The sequence below is a fragment of the Amphiura filiformis genome, chromosome 11 (assembly GCF_039555335.1).
Source record: "Amphiura filiformis chromosome 11, Afil_fr2py, whole genome shotgun sequence".
NCBI classification, from domain to species: Eukaryota; Metazoa; Echinodermata; class Ophiuroidea; order Amphilepidida; family Amphiuridae; genus Amphiura; species Amphiura filiformis.
In genome coordinates, this window is record NC_092638.1 from 61,351,066 (window position 1) to 61,374,862 (window position 23,797).

Below are 23,797 nucleotides of genomic sequence, written 5' to 3' on the forward strand. Positions count from 1 at the left end.
TCATAGTTTTGAGATATTTTCTCAAAATATCACGAGATATCTTAAGAACCACTGAACCAATACTAGGCTTGTTTGTACTAATTTTTATGCATTTTTCATGCTGATTCCAAATATGGTCATCCAAATGTGTAATTCTGAAATTTTTGAATTTTTAAAGAAAATTTGGAACTTGTCGTCTGCAGTCAAAAACCATGTGGCAAAGAGCGTGAACCAGTCTGTTCCCTAAGTAAAAGGCAGCATCTGTTACTAAGTAACAAAGTGAGTACTGAGTTGGAGGGAAGAGTTCCTGAGAAGATATCTTACACTTCCCATAATGCATTTCTCCCAATGCAATTTTCTGTACTGATTTGCTATCCAGTGCAACATGGTCTGATAGTGATGAATTGTACCTCAGTAACAGAGCACATCCAGATCTTGCAAAATATGTTTATTTCTTTACTATCAACCCATGTTTAGCCAGTCTATTTTCAAAATGAAATCAAAGGGAACCTGTAATGGAAGTGTCATTTGATGAAATTAGGTGATGTATCATGTTGCAAAGGATTCTGGGAAGGGTAAGACATCTTCTCTGGCAGAGTTCACTCCAAAGTATCTACCCAAAGTACTTTGAAATTATGTGACATTATCAAGGGAAGTGATTCTCATGTCGAAAATATCCAATTTTAACTCTCTTCACGCGGGTGTCGACTACAGGCGACAAGTTTCACAAATTTTGTAAAAATTATAAAAATTTCAGAAATGTAAATTTTTATGACCATATTTGGAATCAGCATGAAAAATGCATTAAAATGAGTACAAACAAGCCTAATATTGGTTCAGTAGTTCTTAAGATAGCTCTTGGTATTTTGAGAAAATATTTCAAAACTTTAACTTTTTCCGTTGAAGGGGCATGGCTAGCATGCAGAGCATTAAGAGTTATTACATCCGTTACTAGGCCTACAGCCCATCAAAAATGCTACATGTTGATGCAAATCCATGAAAACTGAAATTCTGCTTACAAAGTTATAGGCATAATATTATCAGTTGCTGAAAATAATACGAAACAAAAGAATTTGAGTATCTTTTCCGCTAATAATTCAAAATTAATGTTAGCAACATTAAGACTCATTCTCTTAATTGTGATGCAATCAACAGATCAAGTAATGGAATCATTAGTAAAAAAAAAATCAATTTCAATCTTTTCTCATCAATTACCGCCTCTTTTTCTTCGATACATTTTGCTCAAATTTGTCATTAGAATGTGATTTATGGCTGCTGAAATAGAATGATTTATGTGCTAATTTCAAAGCCCTTAAAATAGGGTAAGCAGTTTCTTTTCAGCAAGGTGTTAATTTGGCTGATTTTTACATGAGGTTTCAACATATGAAATTAAATTGCTGAGAATTCATTGCATTCTTACCGACTACAGTTGCAACATTCATTCACTATAGACCACAATGGCCTCATCCCAATGCCATAGTTCAAAAACCTTAATATAACAATCAGAGTGCAAAATTTGACCTCAAGTTGCAGAGTATGAGGTTTTGTACCCAAATTTTCAAAGTTCATTCAATGAATGTACAAATGTATTGGGGTTTAAGAAATGTGCCCTGATAGATGAGCATGTTGTGGATCCTAGTGATTGCAGTCAATATTTTGTAACCTTTTGCCACAAAAATTACCCCTGTGGAAGATTTACAAAAACTCTTCACCAGAGTAAGTATGTTTTACAAATGGAACTGGCGAGCATTAATCATTTTGAAACCCATACTCTCCCTGGCTTTACCAACATTTCCACAACTGGAGTGAGCATTTCGAATGGAAGTTACCCAATTGTCTATCCTACTTGAAATCCATACTCCCTCTGTGGAAGACTTTATCTAAATCTTCCACAGGGGCGTGTGGATTTCAAACCGAATAACCCAATTACAAAAGTAAATTTGAATAGCTACACTTTCTAGACTCCTCAATTTTGGTTGAGTCACATGACATCTACACAATGCTGAGGAAAGCAATGAAATGAGGTGGATTTGCCTCACTATTTTAAATTTTTTATTATTTTGTATATTGGTGATTTTCATCTGAATTCAGATCACATAATAATTGATAATAGTTGAAATGTGATCCATTTTCCTCCAAATTTGACAAGTTTGACTGGTTCCATGTAAGGGTTAGTTGAAACATACTTTATCATTGGAAATATGCTGAAACAAAAATTATCTGTATACAAACTAACATAAAATAATTTTACCATTATACCATTATGAAGATTCATTTGGCAAGAAAGGAAACTAGACGTTGTGATTGTGATCATGCACATATTTTTTTTTTTTTTTTTTGGGGGGGTGATCGCCCTGGGTATAAGCGTGTGGCGGTGAAAAAGAAGGAGTAGAGAAAGATGAAGGGAAGGGGCAGCAAGAAAAATGATTAAAGAAAAAAGGGCGGGGCAGAAGGGGCAGCAAGAAGAATTATTAATGAAAAAGGGTGGAAAATTATGGAAAACTAATATAACTATACCTATTTGGTCGCCAGCAGGGCCAACGCTCGAGGCAGTGTGGGAATTGAGGGTAGGGTAACACCTCTAATTCTTTAATATCAAAAAAATATGTTGAGAAAATCCCCCCCTCACTTTTTACATTCTTGAGTGCCATCCTGGGTCAACCTTTTCGGGCTGTTTCTGCAGGAGGCAGCAAAATTTACATTTCCGGGTAGGAGCGGCCACGATAGGCCACCGAAAATGCCTATTTCAAGAAAAAATAACATGTCAATATAAATGTTTACAATTAATTTGATGAAAGGGTGAAAATCTGAACTTAAGAATTTAAAAACATTTTGCCATTTGATACTCATAAAGAAACCAAGTCCATTATACATTGATACATAGATATCCATTACAATTTCTCCTGGAAAGGTCACCCGGACTGACGCTTTCAGATACTAAATCTGATAAATGGTTTTAAGTATCTAAACCTTTGCAAGATACAAATCCTGCTAAGCTAAGTAACCCTTTTCTTCCGATAAGTCCATCACCGCTACATAGCTTGAAAAAATGTAATGATTTATGTGATGGGAGGTTGTCTGGAATTCTATAGTACTACATTTTTCAACAAATTACAAAATACTTTCACCAAGTTGTCACAGTATACTTTCAAATGTCACCATGCCACAAAACATTTGTAACAAAATATAATATAAAACACTTTTTTCCGAAAGGTTATGCAAACAATATTTACAAATGTCAATATACTAGTAATAAAGCATTATTAAATATAATGTTTTGAAACATTTTTAGTTCAGGCTTGTAACTTATTTTGGAACTTGACATTTAAGGTGACCTGATATATTTTGAAACTAGAGTTCTTTAAAACTTACATAATAGCATAAAGTGTCATCCCTTTCAAGCATTCATGCAAAAAGAACACATAAATATTCCAAATGTGATTAATTCCCTATGGAATTACTGACATCGATACATCGTGATACTGGTAGTCTGCAGTACTGTTATTAATGATAATCTTGTAATAAATTGATATTAAATGAAACATCTTTTTTTCTCATTAACATATTGAAATTAGGAATTCCAAATTGGTGTTTTTCCACAGATATGCATAAGGAATAGATTCCTATTGAAATATTACTTTTCACTGATCACATTGTCCACTTTTAATTTTGGGCCAAACAAATTAGGTAAAACAAAGAAAATTGCTATTTCATTCCAGCACCTACAATACATGTTTTAGCTCCCTGATTGTTTTACTATCATGATTATTGGCGGAGCTTCACACAGCTGGGACGAACAAATACGACGTAAGACGAATAGCGATATACACACATTTTATACATCAAGACGTAAGACGAATAGCGATATGCACACAGTTTATACATCAATGATTCAATAATACAAACGTGTTTAGCCACCACTTGATCGGTGAACTAGGAACAAAACGGGAGATATCCAGATTTAATATAAAAATTTTACTGTAATTAGAGCACTTTAGACTTAGTCTTTCACATGGTATTTTGATTGGGCAATACAATCATGCAAAAAGTAAAAATTCAACAAAAATTGAGGGCATTGCTGTGGAGCAAATCACACATTATGGCTTTAATTCCTCACAGACAGCCAATGATAAATGCATCAGTTGATAGTTTATTTTTTGAAATCGCAATTAACATACATTCTTATTCAATGGGTGCGTCTTGTAAAGAATTCACGTAATTTGATTGGTTTTCTGGTGTATAATATCTCACAATAGTTGATAGTGATAATAGTCAGGGCGCGCGCCGCCACGCAACGGCGGCACGCTTGTTGCTCCTCAATGATCACGCGATAATGCGTTCGCCTAATACACATGCGAGAACTAAGAACGCGATTCGGCGGCTTAGATGTTCGTGATGGTTTCGTTCATTTAAAACAACGGGGATGTCCCCACAAAAGTAACTTTATTTTTGTCTGAAAAAAGGCAGTTTTTCTCGCAAAAATTACATTAAAACTGAATAAGAATGAGAATAATGATAGATTTTGTTTTTGCCTATATCGTGTCATAATGGATGGGCTGGCCAATATTTTTTATCGTAGTGGATACCGGCTGCGCCGGCATCCACTACTCAAAATATTGGCCAGCCCATCCATTATGACACGATATTGTATAGGCAAAAGACAAAATCCTATCATTTATTCTCTAAGTCCTAGAAGTAAACTTTATAAATCTGATGATATGTAGCTGGGATGAAAAGCCAACAATCAATTGAAAATGTTGACCTTTCCTATTGAAGATATGGATTTTCCCCCCAAAAAAATTAGGTCTTTTTCAATTTCAATTGATCATTGGCTTTACCTTCCAGCTATATATATACATGTTAAGTACACATCGTTAGATTTATAAGTTTTCTTTAAGGACTGTTATATATCAAAAATTAAAATAAATATCAAATTTTAAGAATTTGTCATAAAATTTGTATTTTATCGCAAATTTCACAAAATCAAAATTATTTGATATCAGAAGGACATTCGTCGTATTCAGAATGCAATTCGAAATGTCTGATGTGCTCTCATGTCCCACAAAAAATACTATCAAATGCTCATACGAGAGCCCTTAAAGACAGCCAATGATGAATAAATCATTTGATACATTTATTCTTGAAATAGTGAGTAATGAGCCATGGCCAAACTATAGAATCTTGTTAAATATACTCATCAATATCAAGCTGATGTCAGGCATCTGATTTGTTTTGTACTAAAGAGACACAGGTCTGTTTTCTTTTGGTCATCAGAAAATTGTCATAAAATGTGTATTATATATTTTTTTTAAAATCAAAATTATTTGATATCAGAAGGACATTCCTTGTATTCAAAATGCAATTCGATATGTCTGATGTGCTCTCAGCTGGTCCCACCAAAAATACGTGAAAATGCCGCTTTACGAGCCCTTAAGAAGGAAGATATTAATATTTTATGAACAGATGATTATTCTTAAACATATTTACATAGTGTAGATGACAAGTACTACCTACTCATATTTGTTATATCCATAAGCTTAAGAGCTTTGTTGTTGTTTTAGCTAACTCTTAAAATACTCATAATTTTTCTTTTATTCATAACTATATCTTATTATGAGTTATAAAAGGTTTAAAATTTGAGGTTTGGGGAATTATGAAGCTTCATTTATGCACTTTCATCAGTTGTCCAAATTCAGTTGTCCAAATTAGACCAGTTGTTATGTTCCAAACTGGGCTGATTCTTGTTGGATTTAAATTCCAAGAAATTGCAAAATGCTGGATTGAGGATGAAATTAACAACTACAAGTTGGGCAAGTAATGGCTGCTCCACAGCTTGCCCAATGCATTTTACAACTCTCAATTGAAGAGTGGTTTCCAAAATCTCACTCAGTCCACTATGACCCATTAATATGAGAAAATTCCTTCCTTTTGGACTGAGTTAGTTTTGCATAGCATCCATTTCAAAGCTTTCAGGTGAGCTGTGTTTCATTTCTGTCCTACCAAGTAAAATTGCAGTTTACATTCATACAGTTTTTCAGACCCAATTTTGACTAAGTGAAAAAAAGTCTATAATACATTTGCTATCTTCGTTAGATAGCACATTGTACTATTTGAGTTCCTATCTTGATAAGATAGCACATGAGGTGGCATATATCTGCATAAATTACCCAAAATAGATACTATCTTTTTACTTAAGAAACAGGTGTCTGGCTTTAATCTTTATTTATTTATTTATTTTTTGTTGGAAAATAGCACATCATGAAAAAAAGCAATGAAAATGAAAAAAGTTGTTGACATCCCAAAAATTTGGGGGAAAACTATAAACACAAAAAATGTGTTAAATATGGCCGAAAATTTTAACTTGTGGTATACTGATGGGTCTATCAAATTCTCAGTAGCACACCCCTAGCTTGTTTGTACTCATTTTAATGCATTTTTCATGCTGATCCCAAATTAAGTCATGAAAATTTAAAATTCTGAAATTTTTGATTTTTAGAATTTTTGTAAAAACTTGTCGTCTGCAGTCAACACCCGCGGGGAGAGAGTTAATATTAGCAGATACTGGGTTTTTGCTGAGGAGGGTAGTTGTATGAATAATGCACTAGCAAACTTGTTGTTGGCATACAAACACCTCTTTATTTGTATAATGTGCTATTTCAGTTGAAATCCCTACACCCCTATGGAAGATATGACCTTAATCTCCCACACAGGGGGTGTAGATTTCAAATGAAGTCACCAATTCTGATAACCCCATTTGAAATTCACACTCCCTGTTTACATGATTAAGATCATGTCATCCATAGAGGGTCACTGCATGTGTAGAAGATTAAGGTCATGTCATTCACAGAGGGTGGATGGATTTCAACTGGAATAGCTAAATACACTATCAAACTTGTTGTTGGCATTCAAACGCCTCTCTATTTGTATAATACATCCACCAATCACATATACATATTTCATAACTCCTTATCTCACCACACTTGTTATATAATATACGCACCATTTCATAAGCTTCAGAAATATTGTTTTATTAATTTCCACAAAATATTTCTGCATCATTGACAACAACTTCATACGAAAGCGATCCTGTAAACATGACCGCAACCCCGGGCTTGCGTCAGCGTTCGTTCAAAATAGACTCAGGAGTTCTATTTGTGAGCTGCTCCTACGTCAGAATGCAACACAGCAGGGAAATGGGGTGTTGAATTTGGAAGTGTGTTTTTCTAAAATGGCTACAGACCACAGAGAGTTGATACCATTTTTGGTAATCAATTAAGAACAAGGGGTGTTCTGTCTGCGTCACAGGTTGTATAAAAATAAAGCGGTCATGTCTCAATGATTTCAGTGTTAGGAGTGGGACGGCAGGAACCATTTGTCCAGTGTTAGCCATTTAACTAAACAAGAGCACCAATGGTGCTGTAGCTAGCTCAATTGTTATTTGAAATTTGACAAGATTTTAATTTTGTTCAGATCTATGTATAACCATTAATCATATGAATTGTTTTTCTAATATATCTAATTGCATTTATAACAAACTGCAGTGTACTTAGGCACAACATCTTTTTTGGTCCTATAGCGCAATCGGTGAATGGAGAGGTACCGATGGCCCTTTTTATTGTAGTTTTGTACCCTGAACATTTTTTGAACAGTTCATTTCTTTTTTTATTTAAATGAAAAACAATAACACTATGCAACTGTTAATTATTATGCTTGATACAATGTATTACATCTCCAGGGAGTGTTGCTAAGTCATCAGTACCTAACCGAGCACCGATAGGACCAAAGTCGATGTGGTGCCTTATTAATATTAATAAACATCTCAAAAAAAGTAACTAACCCCTCTTAAATAATGGCCATTATTCAAAGAGGGGCCATTGTATTACAAATCTGTAAAATGCGTTGGAAGCAGAATTTATTTCTGCGCATTTTGACACCTCATTTGATACGATAGCCCAGAAAACAATAAAACACCAGTCAATTTAATGTAGTGAGGTCCAGATTTGAAAGTTGCACTTGCATACAAATTTTTACAATACAAAAACACTCAGATATCATTACACAGATTTCCGTCCATTACACTGAATGCAAAATCAATAGAATTTACTGCAACTTTCAAATCTTGGGCTATGTTGATTTAAATGTACGCTGTGACGTCAATATTTTGTCAATTACTACAAATGAGGTGTCAAAATGTGCAGAAATAAATTCTGCTTCCAACGCATTTAACAGATTTGTAATACAATCACCTGTTTTTGAATAATAGTCATTATTTAAGGGGGGGGGTAGTTACTTTTTTTGAGATGTTTATATTGATCTTGTACATGTTATAGGTAATTAATGAGTCAAGGAAGTTAATTAATTACATTTATATTTCCATCGGTTTTGTGGTTCTTGAATTAAAAACAAAAATATATCAAAAGTTTTGAGCATTTCCCCCTCAAAAAAAAATCATGCACATGTGGTGGAAATGAAAGCATTTATATCAAGTCTTGGGTCTCCTTTATAGAACCCCATACCATTCCTCTTGTGTGTCAGCTTTATTTGTCTCTATATTTGAGTCCCTCACATCAATTGGGACCTCCTTTGTAAAATAATTATTATTTGTATGGTTGGAATTTGAAAACTGATCTGAACTTACTGATCCCATACATTTCAATTGTGTGTCAGCTTTATTTGTATTTATATTTGAGTCCAAACACCACTATGTCATGCACCCCTCTGACCTGCCTTAAACCACAAATAAAAGAAAATAATACCTTTTCAGAACTGTTAAAATCGCATAAAATGAACACTGAATATCCGGCTATACAGCCACTAGGATCCACAACATGCTCATCTATCAGGGGCACAGTTCTTTAACCCCAATACACTTGTACATTCATTGAATGACCTTTGAAAATTTGGGTACACAAACTCATACTCTGCAACTTGAGGTCAAAGTTTGCACTATGGTTGTTTAATTGAGGTTATTGAACTATGTCATTGGGATAAGGCCATTGTGGTTCATAATGAGCATGGAGCACCTGCAGGGCAGTAAATACCTGTATACTAATTTGTAATTGATACTTGGGATTTAGAAGTCACCTATTGCCAGGCAGGTTATCAATAAAAAACAACTGGAGCAGTAAGGACATGTAAAGAATTCATAATAAGGCATAGATTAATATTTGATTTAGTCATCCACTTGTTAGTTTTGTTTTATTATTGAGGCTATATAAAAATGCACAATGGTTTGAAATGAATTTGGCCCATTCAGTGATTTGATCATCCAAACGGACGATCATAAAAATAATCACAATTTAGATTTTGGTACTGTTGTCATTGTCATAGATGTGCTAACATAATCTGCTTAAGTTGTGGTTCAGCTGAAAGCCATGTAATTAAGACAAAAGGTATTTACATGAATCTGTAATTTATATACTGACAGTATATAAATTAGCTAAATGTATTTGAATGGGGCTTCAATATCATCAACACTGCTGCTTTCTTCGTATTTTGCCCAATTTTTCATTTCAATAATAGCAAATGACAATTTGAATGACTCATCCTTCACTTTGAAGCACTTTATAAACAATTTGATTTTTTTACACTTTCACTGGGATCACTGAATGGGACTTTAATAGAGATAAAGAAAAGGTCAAAAATCATCTGAACATTAAAGATCTTTTTCATCTTTAAACAATGGTCTTCTTTCTAGTGGAAATGTTGGGGTATTCCAGTTGAAATCCATACACCTCCCTATGTAAGACATAGCCATAATCTTCTACACATGGGGTGTATATTTAAAATGGAATCCCATTTGATGAAGATTAAGGTGTACGGATGTCAACTGCATGGAATATAGCCCATATAATTTCCCTCGAAAGTCTGTTTCAAAGCTTGACATTAACAAATTAAAGGAGCAGTACTACAGTAGCATTTTTAAGATTTTCACAAAATGACCCCTAATAACCCTTACGTGACCTTTGACCCCTATCTGTGTAGAAGTTATATTAAGCTTGGGTCAGTGCTTCTTGTGGCCAAGTTTGGTCAAAATTGGTGCAAGCATCTGCCACTAGTAGAAATTTTTGGTTCTACTAAAGAAGAAAGAAAGAGAAGATTTTGGAGCTTCACAGTATATCAGGCGGATAAATCCGCCTGATATAAATAAGTGAAACTACTCCCTAGTCCAATAAAATACAGCACTAATCTTTTTGAATAAAAATATTATCCTGTTTTGCCAAATGAAACATAGCTAAATCCTAATCCTTTACACTCTAATGACGGCCTATTCATTTTTTTGAATAGAAAGTCTATTCATTTTAAAAAAAATAGAAACTTGTCAATTTGAATAGATCCCTTATCATTTTTAAATCGAATCATACCATTTGATGCGATTTAGTATCAACATCGCAGAAAACTTTGAATCGACACACTCATCAAAATGATGTCAACGATAATGAGGGATTTCATTGGTCAAAAGCACGCACGCTGCTGTATCCGGGGTCTTTTGCTTCTTGGTCGGCCGCCATTACACATTTGTACAGTACGGTGGGGACATAGGCACTGGTAAGAAAGTGTTTGGAGGATCTTCTCTAAATCCTAAATATTATACTCAGTTGAAATAATAGGAAACAAAACCACGGATGAAGAAAACAGGGCAAACGCTATTTAACACCATAGATTTTATATTTTCAAGCAAATACCTTTTCTGCTATCCCTTTCTAGACAGTAATTTTATGTTATCAAACACACTTGATGGCTATTCAACACCACGGTGTGATGAGTCGTAGTGTTCCACTCTTAGCGAAGCGACAAGAGATGATGCATCTCCAGGCATATTTCCCCAAATTCGTTCCCTTTGACTCGAGTCAAAAGATTCAAATAAATTGAATAGATTCTAATCAACTGTAACTAGTAAACTATTCATTTTCTGACAAGTGACCTCTTCATTTTTGAATAGAATTTGGGATCATTTATTTGAATAGAATTTTCTATTCATTTTGAATAGATTCTCTTAAGTGCCCGGCGTACATGTTTACCTATTCAAATTTGAATAGATTCTATTCATTTTTGAATAGATTCTATTCATTTTTGAATAGGTATTTTTTAGAGTGTAGTTAGTCCTAACTAGCAATAAAGTCAAATTTTAATATTTGGCCAAATTTTGTAAATAAGGGCTAAAAACATACGTTTTTAGGGTGTTTTTCGTATGCTGTGACAATCAGGCCCAAAGACTTTTACCCAGACTAATTTCAGTTTATGCATTCTAATTTTTGGAAAAGACATGTTTCATTCATATAACCAACCATTTGATTAAAGTAGGCCTAACACAAATAAGTGACAATTTGAGCAAAATATCGGCATATACTCAAGATTTTGAATGTTTAGATTTGTTCCAAGACTGTGATTTTTGTGACCCTTTGTCAGAAAACATGCCGAAAATGTTTTTGCCTCTTTTTTCAATTTTCACGAAATTAGTAAAATAGTGAACTTTTTCTTTTATCTCTCTAAATGAATATGGATTGAGCTGTTTCATAATCCCACAAATTTTGTGCTGTATTTTTCTGGAATGGAGAGTAATGTGAAAAATTAATGTGACACTAATGGTGATAATGAACCTAACGAGAAGCATAATTTCATATCAATAATATGACCCTTTCAACCACGTGCCAGATATATAGACTCAACGAAGCTATCCTATATACCATGTAACAAAATTCCAATCAAATTCAATTGGCAAACTATCATATCATTCAAGCTTGAATGCCTGACACAATTTGACATTCACAGTAATCATGCCAATCTTCACAAAATAATTGGATCTACCGCCTTGCTACTCTCACCAATCATCGACTCCTTCACAACTGAGGATGACTTGCAACACTCTCCTATCAAAGGTCACTGAGCTTAGCCCTAGAGTTGAGACTATCCAATTTTGGTAATTAAAATGGTAAATAAATTCTATCAATCTTCAGGTGGTCCACAGACAAATATGAATTGCCACACTTTCCTATCATAGGTCATTGGACTGAGCAGAACTAAGTGTGAGAGGAGATTATATAAGTCGGTAGTGAAAGTTATACAATCTACGAAATTATCGACAGGTGGTTCACAAACAGTGATGAATTGTAACACTTTGCTATTATAGATCATTGAACTTAGCACTAGAGATGAGATCATACAAGTCGGTAATGAAAGTTATACAATCTACGAATTGACAGGTGGTTCACAGACAGTGATGAATTGTAACACTTTGCTATTATAGATCATTGAACTTAGCACTAGAGATGAGATCATACAAGTCGGTAATGAAAGTTATACAATCTACGAATTGACAGGTGGTTCACAGACAGTGATGAATTGTAACACTTTGCTAGTATAGGTCATTGAACTTAGCACTAGAGATGAGATCATACAAGTCGGTAATGAAAGTTATACAATCTACGAATTGACAGGTGGTTCACAGACAGTGATGAATTGTAACACTTTGCTATTATAGGTCATTGAACTTAGCACTAGAGATGAGATCATACAAGTTGGTAATGAAAGTTATATAATCTACGAATCGACAGGTGGTTCACAGACAGTGATGAATTGTAACACTTTGCTATTATAGGTCATTGAACTTAGCACTAGAGATGAGATCATACAAGTCGGTAATGAAAGTTACATAATCTACCAATCTTCAGGTGTTCCACAGACAAAGATGAATTGCAACACTTTCCTATCATAGGTCACTGAGCTTAGCCCTAGGATGAGATTATACAGGTTCAGTAATGAAAATGGTGAATGAATTTTTATTTACCAATCTTCAGGTGTTCCACAGACAAAGACGAATTCCTATCATAAGTCATTGAACTTGGCCATAGGGATGAGATTATAAGTCACTGAACTGAGCAACCCTAGAGATGAGATTATACAGGTTTCTAATGAAAGTAGTAAATAAATTCTGCCAATCTCTCAAAATACTACCACACTAATCCATTTCCATATTGATATATCCATAATTGGATGCATCTTTCCTCCTTTGTGAATTCTCAGGAGAGATTCTTGGTGCACGTAATTTATTCTTTCCTGGGAAGAGGCCAAGGAAGAAAAAACACCACCTTTAACCATCATAATTAGATTTACAGTTCCAGAGATTTGGCCATAACGTTGCTCAGAACGATAAAATTCAAAGAAAGTTGAATACCATTAATGGCCATCTCAAATCAATATTCCTGACATCCGACACATTTTGCTTGCTCACATCACAATTATATGACTAACCTCAGATGTCTAAGATCGGATTGAACGCCATCAAAGAGAGCAAAAAGTAACGCTAATAGGTATAGCTATTAACCTCCAGCTTAAAATTCTGCAAATTCTTATTTAAAGCTACATGTGTTTGCAGGGAATTCCAAATGACCGCTGCAGAGTATGGGAGAAATGATCTTCGGGGAGTGGACCTTGACCAATTAGACGTACCATTATATCACAGGTGTGTATAAACTTCCTTTAAACACCTCAGACCATCTGCCTTTAAACATAAAATTACTAAGTATGGTTCTTGACCAATCACATGCACCGTTATATCACAGGTATGATTAAATTATCTGTAAACACCTCGGACCATAAAACTACCAAGCATGCATCTATTTCCTGAAGCAAGGGAGCTAGATAAAGTCAGATCATGTTGGTATTGATGTTAATTTATTCCCTATTGCATTGCATTTCCTAGTCCACATTTTCCGACTTCTCATGATACTTACGGTGTCAAATCCTTGAATTAATAATGACGATAAGTCACGATATAGAAATATGTATTCCGAACAGAACCTACAAGGGCTGGAGGCTTTTATTGATATACACAATCTACTTTGACTTCAAAATAAACTTGGGGTTTTTCGAAGAAACAACTTGCTATACATTAGTGTCATCAAGGATGAATGGAGTGAAACATACCGAGCCGCTACACTGTTCAATGGCTTTCATGTACTATATGAAATGTGGCGGGCGATTTAAAATGCACTGCAGGGCAAAGAACAATTGAAATTGCCATAATGCGCGCCCATACTGCCGGGCAATGACGTCAGATGCCAAGTGGTCTATAGAATGCCTTAGTGTCATCAAGGATGAATGGAGTGAAACATACCTGTTGGCATATTAATTTCAAATTATGCTAAAATTTTTCAATTTAAAAGGTTAATCTAAAACCCCCACCATATTATCTATTATTTCTAATAATGAGTGGGTTTTCAGTGGAGACAAATGTGCCCATTTGGGCAAAAGTGCCCATAAAAGCATCAAATTTGGGCAAATTTTGGTGCATTTTGTAAAAAAAAATGGTTTACTGATGGGTTGTAAAAACAGCAAAATGTAGTCATCATCCGAATGTCTGTGTGTCACATCCTTGCCAGGTGGTGGCCGCATTGCATTCTCTAAATTCAGTAAATTTTCATCGTCAACCGTGTAATTGAATGGGATTATTTTGAAATTTTAAAACGCTTGAAATATCACAAACAAATAGGCCTACCGTAAACGTTCGCCTAATGGCGCTTTTGGATTCTTAGAAATGTGAGAGCGCCATCCCTGTAAAAGCCGACTATTGTCATTGATCATTAAGGGTACGTGTAGTTAAAGGATGAAACCTATCGACACACACAATTATGAACAAGATCGAACAAACTTGTTCATGATAATGCGGTAATCATTCACCTGATACGTTGTGGCCCAGTGAGCAGAGCATTAGACTATAGTGCGAGATAAAGAGAACTTGTGGAGAAGATTGATGGTTCGAATCTCATGCAGTAATTTCTGACAGATTATGATGTCTGTCAATGTTTTTTTTCTGATTTGAGGAAATTTTATTCTCTATTTTCTTGATTTTATCTTTAACATTGTTTATATAATTTTATTATTTTATCTTGTATGTGTCTGTTTTCATGATTTTTTGTTTTTATCGTTTCATTTTAGAGTAACTCAATCCATTCAATCAAATGTTGTAATGAACCTATTTGATTGTATAGGCATTTGTTATGTGTGTGAGATTTAACTGTCGCGTGCGACAAGTCTTTCAATTCAGCTATTGTCCTTGCTTATGCATCAGTGGTCATAAGAGGTATATCATTTCATTCGAAAGGGGGGGGGGGTCTCAAATATACGGGGGTCATAAAGTCTTGGAAAGAATAATAGGAGGGGTCATAAAATGTTTTATGACCAAAATGTATAGGGAGTCACACGATGACCACAAAAAGTGTGTTATTTTATTCAAAAAGGACTGATTTCAATACAATTTTGGGGTTTGGGATCATAAAATTTAATGTTAAAGAAAAAGGGGGTGCGCAATTTTATTGACGCAGACTTTTGGTAAATTTGGGACCCCCTTCCGAAAAAAATGATAGCCCTCTAAGAGGATTCAAAAGATAACCTCTACCCCTATAATCCCTAGCTATATTTGTTTGAAACTGTTCCACGGAGGATGTATCATAATAGGCTCAGTCTTCAAATGATATAAATAAAATTTGAATGAGTGAACGAACAAAATCATACAACGACCAACTGAATAGAGGCTGTGCATATGACGTATCATCCCGTAAATATGGCGGACTACTCAAATGCATTCAACAAAAGCATGATTGCATCTACCGCGACAGTTCGTCTCACACACATAACAAAATGCACTACGATCAAATAGGTTGATGACAACATTTGATTGAATGGACTGCACTGCGCCATGATTACAGGGAAGAAACCGATTCAAATCCTTTGTTTGGAGCCAAGCGATAAACGCAAGGCATCTTTCGCTATCATTGAATACTGGCTATGATTCCACAATAAGGCGTTTTGGAAGGCACACAATACCCCAATGGCTTTCCATATTATATGTGCACTCAACAACTATTCAGTATCAAGCTCGGTATCGAAGTTACGTAATGTTGCTATGTCAACGGGATCACACGCTTAAGTAATGAACCACGATCGAAACAATCAGTACACAAAAAAGGCATACCAAAATAGCGTGATCGTAATGATCGCCATACAAACAGTGCTTGGTTCCGATACCATCACGGAGTTACGTAACTACTTCGTGTCTGATAGTTATATGATCAATGGTCTGATCTACTTTGGTACGATCATTTTAAGAAAAGAAAAAATAATTGATCATTTATAATGCATAAATGAATAAAGTAATGTAGTTACACAATTTGAAACATTGAGGCCGTTCTATTTTTCAAAGGTCATTTAACTGTTAAATGTAGTGGAATATATCACGCATTGATAGGTAGCAGATGGAGCAAATTTTGTCAGCGGTTTTTGTTGCCGTTTGTTCGCAGTGCCTATTTATCTTAAAAAAATAATAAAATAAAAATTAAATTAAAAAAAATTCACACTATTCGTTCGTAAAATGGGGACAAAAATCCAAAAACATTTCTTGACCCTTCTTCACATAAAAGTGGGGGCAGAAACCAAGATTCGAACAAGTACCATTCGCCATTCAAGCCCAGGCATTCAAGGCGCACCCTCTACCGACTGAGCTAACGGGTCAGACAATAGAAGGGTGTAATTTTGAACTGAAGAATATTAAAAAATATGAAGAAATTACAATGTTATAAAAAGATTTACCAAAATTAGTTAGGTATAACGTATGAATCGATTTACAAATTAAGTCCAATGGCACTTTGAGAAAGAATACCTGAAGAAACCCCAAAACATTTGCTGCTCTAGAAACTAACCTAGTGACCTAAAGTATTTGGTCATGTCACGATATTTTTTTCTGAAGCATTATGTCCAGGTTGCTCAATTTAACATACACGTATCCTTAATGCTGTTGAGATTTTACAAGGATGGCGCTCTCACATTTCTAAGAATCCAAAAGCGCCATTAGGCGAACGTTTACGGTATGTTGATAAATAATATAAATACAAGCTAATACCATTGGGGTTCAATAATGAACCCCACAAAACTAACCGAGTACATTGGAAAATGCCATACTGCCGGGCGGTTTCACAAGTTGCCGGCTCGATCATGTCATCCGCCGCCTGGTCCTTGCACAAAAATGTTTGCAGACTCCCCCCACATGATATTTTATCCGTATATGGTCTGCCACTGCATGAGTTGCTAGCTCTACAGGGTGTATGAAAATAAATTTTAAAAAGCATCATCCAAACACCTCATACTTTTTAATCTAGTGGCATTTTTCAAACTGTATACTTTAATTTGATACACCCTCTATATCAGCTTATATCAGTGTCTCATCCATGTGGAGTTTCTATAGACCACTTGACATCACTGTTTATCAACAAAGGCAAGGGACTCCTCTATCGATATGCTCGAACGAGCCGCTACACTGTTCAATGGCTTTCATGTACTATATGAAATGTGGCGGGCGATTTAAAATGCACTGCAGGGCAAAGAACAATTGAAATTGCCATAATGCGCGCCCATACTGCCGGGCAATGACGTCAGATGCCAAGTGGTCTATAGAATGCCTTAGTGTCATCAAGGATGAATGGAGTGAAACATACCTGTTGGCATATTAATTTCAAATTATGCTAAAAATTTTCAATTTAAAAGGTTAATCTAAAAACCCCACCATATTATCTATTATTTCTAATAATGAGTGGGTTTTCAGTGGAGACAAATGTGCCCATTTGGGCAAAAGTGCCCATAAAAGCATCCAATTTGGGCAAATTTTGGTGCATTTTGTAAAAAAAATGATATATTGATGGCTTGTAAAAACAGCAAAAAGTGCAACATCCGAAAGTCTGTGTGGCACATCCCTGCACAAAAATGTTTGCAGACTCCCCCCACATGATATTTTATCCGTATATGGTCTGCCACTGCATGAGTTACTCTACAGGGTGTATGAAAATAAATTTTAAAAAGCATCATTTTGACCAAACACCTCATACTTTTTAATCTAATACTTTATTTTGATACACCCTGTATATCAGCTTATATAAAATCTATAGAATGCCTTTTGAACATGGTCATTTTCATACAATTGAAAAAATGCAAGAACTCTCAAAATTGTGAACATTATGCGCCCCAAATATTGTGATTTACACAATAATTATTAAACTAACCAAATAAAATGACACAGTGACCATTTTGCTTTCTGTGTTCAGATTTAGTACTACCTCTGTGAGTTTTCTCTAAGTGGTTTCTCTATGAGACAAAATCTCAGTCTGTAATTAAGTTACCATCTAATTAAAGCTCATAATTGAGGCATTAAAATGCAGTTAGAGTGATGTTGTTCACACGTTAGCAGCAATTAAGTCTGATTGCAGCTCAGACAGTCAGAAATCAAGAGCATGTATAAACCCAATTCCCGTAAACAACAGAAACCACTGAAGCATATCTAATTATACCTGTTATTTGTTATGCAGATCCACCAAAACATCAGGGGTATGATAGCAAGCGGGTGGACAAAGTCCAAGGGCCTGAGGGTTAAGGGGCCCCAAGCAAAAGTGAAACTGAAATAAGGCAGATAGAGGAGATGTTAAAAGGTCCCCACATTGCACATAGCACTACTTTCGGGCTCTGTTGCTATATCGCGCTGACGCGCTCGATTGAACGCCTCGCACTATGCGCTCGCTAAGTCCGTGAGGGCCACAGACTGCGGCTATCCCCACACTGCTCCTTGTCCTTGGGCCCCCGAGGCTCTTACTACGCCCCTGCAAAACATCCATCTTGTAGAGTGGCGGTGCCAGGGGGAGAGCATAGAGGATATCCCCTAAATTTACCCCTCAGTTAAAATATTAAGGGATCTAGAATGAGCGTTTATGGCGTTTCGACAGTATTTTTTGTGGGACATGAGAGCACCTTAGACATATCAAATTGCATTCTGAATATGAAGCTTGTCTTTCTAATATCAAATAATTTTCATTTTTGAAATTCACGATATAATACAAATTTTATGACAAATTATTAAAATTTGATATTTTCAAATTTTTGATATATAACAGTCCTCGAAATAAATTTTATAAATCTAATGATATATTCTTAAAGTGTATGTAGCTGGGAGGAAAAGCCGACGATCAATTGAAAATTTTGACCTTTTATATTGAAGATATGGATTTTTTTCCCAAAAAGACCTATTTTTTTTGTGTTTTGTAAGAAAAAAAATCCATATCTTCAATACGAAAGGTCAAAATTTTCAATTGATCGTCAGCTTTTCATCCCACCTACATACACTTTAAGTATAAATCATCAGATTTATAAAGTTTACTTCAAGTACTGTTAAATATCAAAAATATCAATTTTTAATGATTTGCCATAAAATGTGTATTAAATTGCTAATTTCAAAAAATCAAAATTATTTGATATCAGAAGCACATTCTTTGTATTCAGAATGCAATTTGATATGTCTGATGTGCTCTAATGTCCCACAATAAATACTGTCCAAACGTTCATGTACCCCTTCCCTTAAAATATTAAAGCATGAAAGTATTTATGACATGATTGGAAATGGAAGGGAAATAGATTGATAACACATCAAATTAAAATTATCCAGTGTCTTGTTTCTCAGAATTACTTAGAGAATACACGACAGGAATGACAGGCACATGAGTTGTGGATGCCAGCGCACATTCTTAATCATTTAAACATTATTTTAATCACTAAACACTGTTTTACTTAGCAAAAATTAAGTTACCATCATGAAAACTCCCCTTTTTCTGAAATGAACAAAACCTGTTTACCCTTTTAGTTGCGCGTACTGCAATCTCATTCGCATATTATTATAGAACACGCTACATACACACGTTTCGACAAGTGTCTTCCGTGACGACACGATTGCTGCCGTTTACCATGTGATAGACGGCATGCAGAAACCAATGAAATTCAGTGCTAACAAGCTAAGCTACAACCACTGACTAAGAATTAGAGAAGTTTTAGCATAATATCTTCAAATGTATAGGTGATAAAAAGACAATTTGGTGTAATTTTCAAGCTTAGTTTTCAAACTTTACAGTTTTCTCAAACTCGCAAAAAGTAAAATGATTTCATGTTCAGCATTTGTAAGAATGAATGACATAGGTCTATTCCAGTTTAAATCCATATACCCTATATGGAAGACATGACCTTAATCTTCCATACAGGGGTATGAATTTCAAATAGGGTTACCTGAATGGGTGACTCCATTTGAAATCTACACCCCCTGTGTGGGAGATTTAAGTGATGTCGTCATAGGGGGGGTGTATGGATTTAAACTGGAATATCCAATTTCATGTTCCCCTGACACATTCTTGCACACATCACTAGATGTAAGAGGTTACAAAAGGGTCAGCAGGTTGCCGGAAAACTTTGAAATATCCGGTTATATAAGGCTGCGATCACATAGATGTATACGGTATATGGTATTCGCTATACGAAATACGCTCATTCGATCAGGCTGAGTTCATATAGGAGTATACTATGTGAACTCAGCCTGATCGAATGAGCGTATTTTGTATACATAGCGAATAGTGAGTATAGGTCAGTTTACCAATTTTCTTCGTCTAATCAAATACTTGTATTACTTCTTGAGGTCACATTGCATTCAATGAGGTGTCATAATGTGCAGAATTAGATAGTGCATCTATTTAGAAAAATGAATTTACCCACATATGGTTTAGTTTTAAAATTAGGACGGTATACGCTGCACTAAAATCGAACACGCACGATTCCCACTATACTATACTATATAGGTATACGGCCTTTTCGAATAGTGCCCTCGTATGTGACCCGCTACTATGAAATTACCTTGCTCGATTTAAGCTATACGCGTGCACCTGCAAAACGTGCACCGTATACCCGAATAGTATACTTCTATGTGATCGTAGCCTTATGTGACCCGGTACTATGAAATTGCCTTGCGCGATTTAAGCTATACGTGTGCACCTGCAAAACGTACACCGTATACCCGAATAGTATACTTCTATGTGATTGCAGCCTAAAGGGTGTTAAACAATAAGATAAAATTTTAAAAACATTGTTTTAAACTTGCTGCAAACCATTGTAACATATTTTGTAAATGTTGACTGTTGACTTGATATTTAGGCAAAACGTTCACAAAAAAATTACGATCAACATTTTATGAACATTTTATAAACAATTTTGTAGTGTTTTTGTCATACAAAATGGTTATGTGATTGCTGGGTACCAACAGGTTTTCCAAATCTTTAAATATTAACTTGAATATCAAAGCATGAAAAAAGATGAACCAAAAAAACAAAATCTGAAATTTTCTTCCTTGAAGATCTATTTATTTAAAAAAATTTTAACCAACTTTCAGAAATATTCAGCAAAAATAGTTGAAAATGCTCAGTAATGGAAATAATCTGTACAAAAATCATGATTTTGACCCATATTTCAACCATTTTTGTCAAAATCCAAAATATGAAAATATGCATTCCAAGATCTTCATATCTAGTTTTGAAAATCAATGAAAAGTGCCCCAAATTTTTTTGTATTTTGTCCAAAAATGTTTTATAATTTGCTCCAAAATTGAGTATTTTACATAAATTTGACATCACAGTTCATCAATTCATCAAACTGTGCCAACCTTAAATGGCACAACACCTGTCCTATAATCATGTAACATACCAGTACTTCCCTCATCCAATTCCAATAAATGAATCCTTAGTACAAAAAGAAGGCACACTATTTTCCTATTAGATTTTCTATTAGATGACCTTTTAAACATTCATACAAAATGGTTATGAGATTGCTGGGAACCAACAGTTCTTTTAAGTTAAAATATTTAAAGAATTTAAAGTCTTTAAATATTTTAACTTAAATATCATAGCATGAAAAAAGATGAAACCAAAAATATCTGACACTTTTTCATGTTTTCCTCTTCCTTGAAGATCTATTTTTAACAAAAATTTTAACCAACTTTTAGAAATATTCACCAAAGATGGTTGAAAATGCTCTAATGCTCTGAAAAAATAATCATGAATTTCAACCATTTTTGGTGAAGTTGGTCAAAATCCAAAAATGCAAAAAAATGCATTCCTAGATCTTCATATTTAGTTTTGAAAATCAATAATAAAAATAAAAAATACTAACAATTTTTGTTGTATGTTTTCAAAAAATGTTGTATGATTTTCTCTAAAATTGAGTATTTTACATAAATTTGATATCACAGTTGAATCCATTAAACTGTCGCCATTCTAAATTTGTACACTTTTATAGCATATACATTAGCCCAACAATTTAACTGTAATACGGCCCAAAAGTTTCTAGGTTGATACCACCCTTAAATGGCACAACACCTGTCCTATAACATACCGGTACATCCCTCATCCCATTCCAATAAAATAAATCCTTAGTACAAAAAGAAGGCGCATTATTTTCCTATAGTATTAGATGACCTTTAAACAATTCAAAAGCAGGTTTACAAAGTCGCACAATAAAACGGGGGATAAATATTTAATAATGACTGCAGTGCTGACTCATTCACATGGCTCACATCTTGCCTGGCCGTAAGCTAGCGAGGGTCGCAACAACACGCATAAATTACATGAGTAAATACTGGCGGATTTGCCACGAGGCAGGACAAAACAATAAAGCATCTTTTAAAAAAAAAAAACGATTTCCTCTTACCTTCTCAAAGTACGGCTTCCATTTCTGTAAGTCCGGCGGCATGTTGTTAACAGAACCAGTGTGGTTTAGCAGGCAAATATTAGCCGGGTCCCCCATAGTCACGCCAGGTATGATATCCACACAACGGGAGAATGGCATTAACGGAGAAATGAGAGAGAACAGAGAGAGAAAAGATGAGAATTCCACAAGCAATTACGACTTGATCTGAGCATAAGGGATTTATAGTTCCCAAGTGGTTGCTAAGATACGCATCTCATTTAGTCAAGACTGACTGATGGACTAACTTGTAAGCTAATCCAAGCTGTACCAAGTTTTACTCAGAGTCTGCTGCATCATGGGATTGCCGCTGAGTTAGCCGTGTGGGTGGGTGGTGACAAATGCTGCCTCTCTCATTTTTTTTTGGTTTTGATATTATTTATTCACTTTGTGCATCTGACACTTTGGATCCAAGAATATGAGGAAAAGGAATTCCGTCTGAGAATCCTAGTTAGAGGCTTACTGTCAAATTTCTGTGCACATGTGGGATGATGGAGAGGCGAGGAGGTATTTTGCTTAAAATATTTAAAAAAGACATACATATAATATAAGAGTTGATGGATGTTGTAATATAAGAGATGATGAACGATGATTGATGATTTAAATTAACATTCAAAAACATAATAATGATGATGACTCCTACCACTGGTGATGGTGATGATGATGCAGATGTTGACATCGATGAGTGATACTGTTGATAATGATGATGATTGATGTTGTTGATGATGACTATTACCATGGGCAGTGATGTTGATAATAATGATTGATATTAGTGATGATGATGAGTAATTTTGTTGTTGATGATAATTCTTACCGAGGTGGTGATGTTGATAGTAATGATTGGTATTAATGATGATGATGATGATAATGATGATGATTGACGTTGTTAATGATGACTATTACCATGGGCGGTGATGTTGATAAAAATGATTGATATTAGTGATGATGATGAGTAATATTGTTGTTGATGATGATTCTTACCGAGGTGGTGATGTTGATAGTAATGATTGGTATTAATGATGATGATGATGATGATGATGATGATTATGATTGATGATGAGGATGATGATGATGATGACAATAATGGTTATGATGATTGATGTTGTTGATGGTGACTATTACCATGGGTGGTGATGTTGACAATTATGATTGATATTAGTGATGATGATTTTGAGTAATACTGGTGATGATGATGATGATGATGATGATAATAATAATGATAATGATG

General features: G+C 34.8%; 1 protein-coding gene across 1 annotated transcript in view; it reads right to left on the reverse strand.

Annotated features, from left to right (window-relative positions):
• LOC140165108 (uncharacterized) overlaps positions 1-23,797 on the reverse strand; it is a 453,311-nt gene that overhangs the window by 66,492 nt on the left and 363,022 nt on the right. Inside the window, exon 4 of the mRNA XM_072188535.1 lies at positions 22,534-22,557. Within this exon, the coding sequence (XP_072044636.1) occupies positions 22,534-22,557 (24 nt within the window). The remainder of the gene's footprint in view (positions 1-22,533; positions 22,558-23,797) is intronic.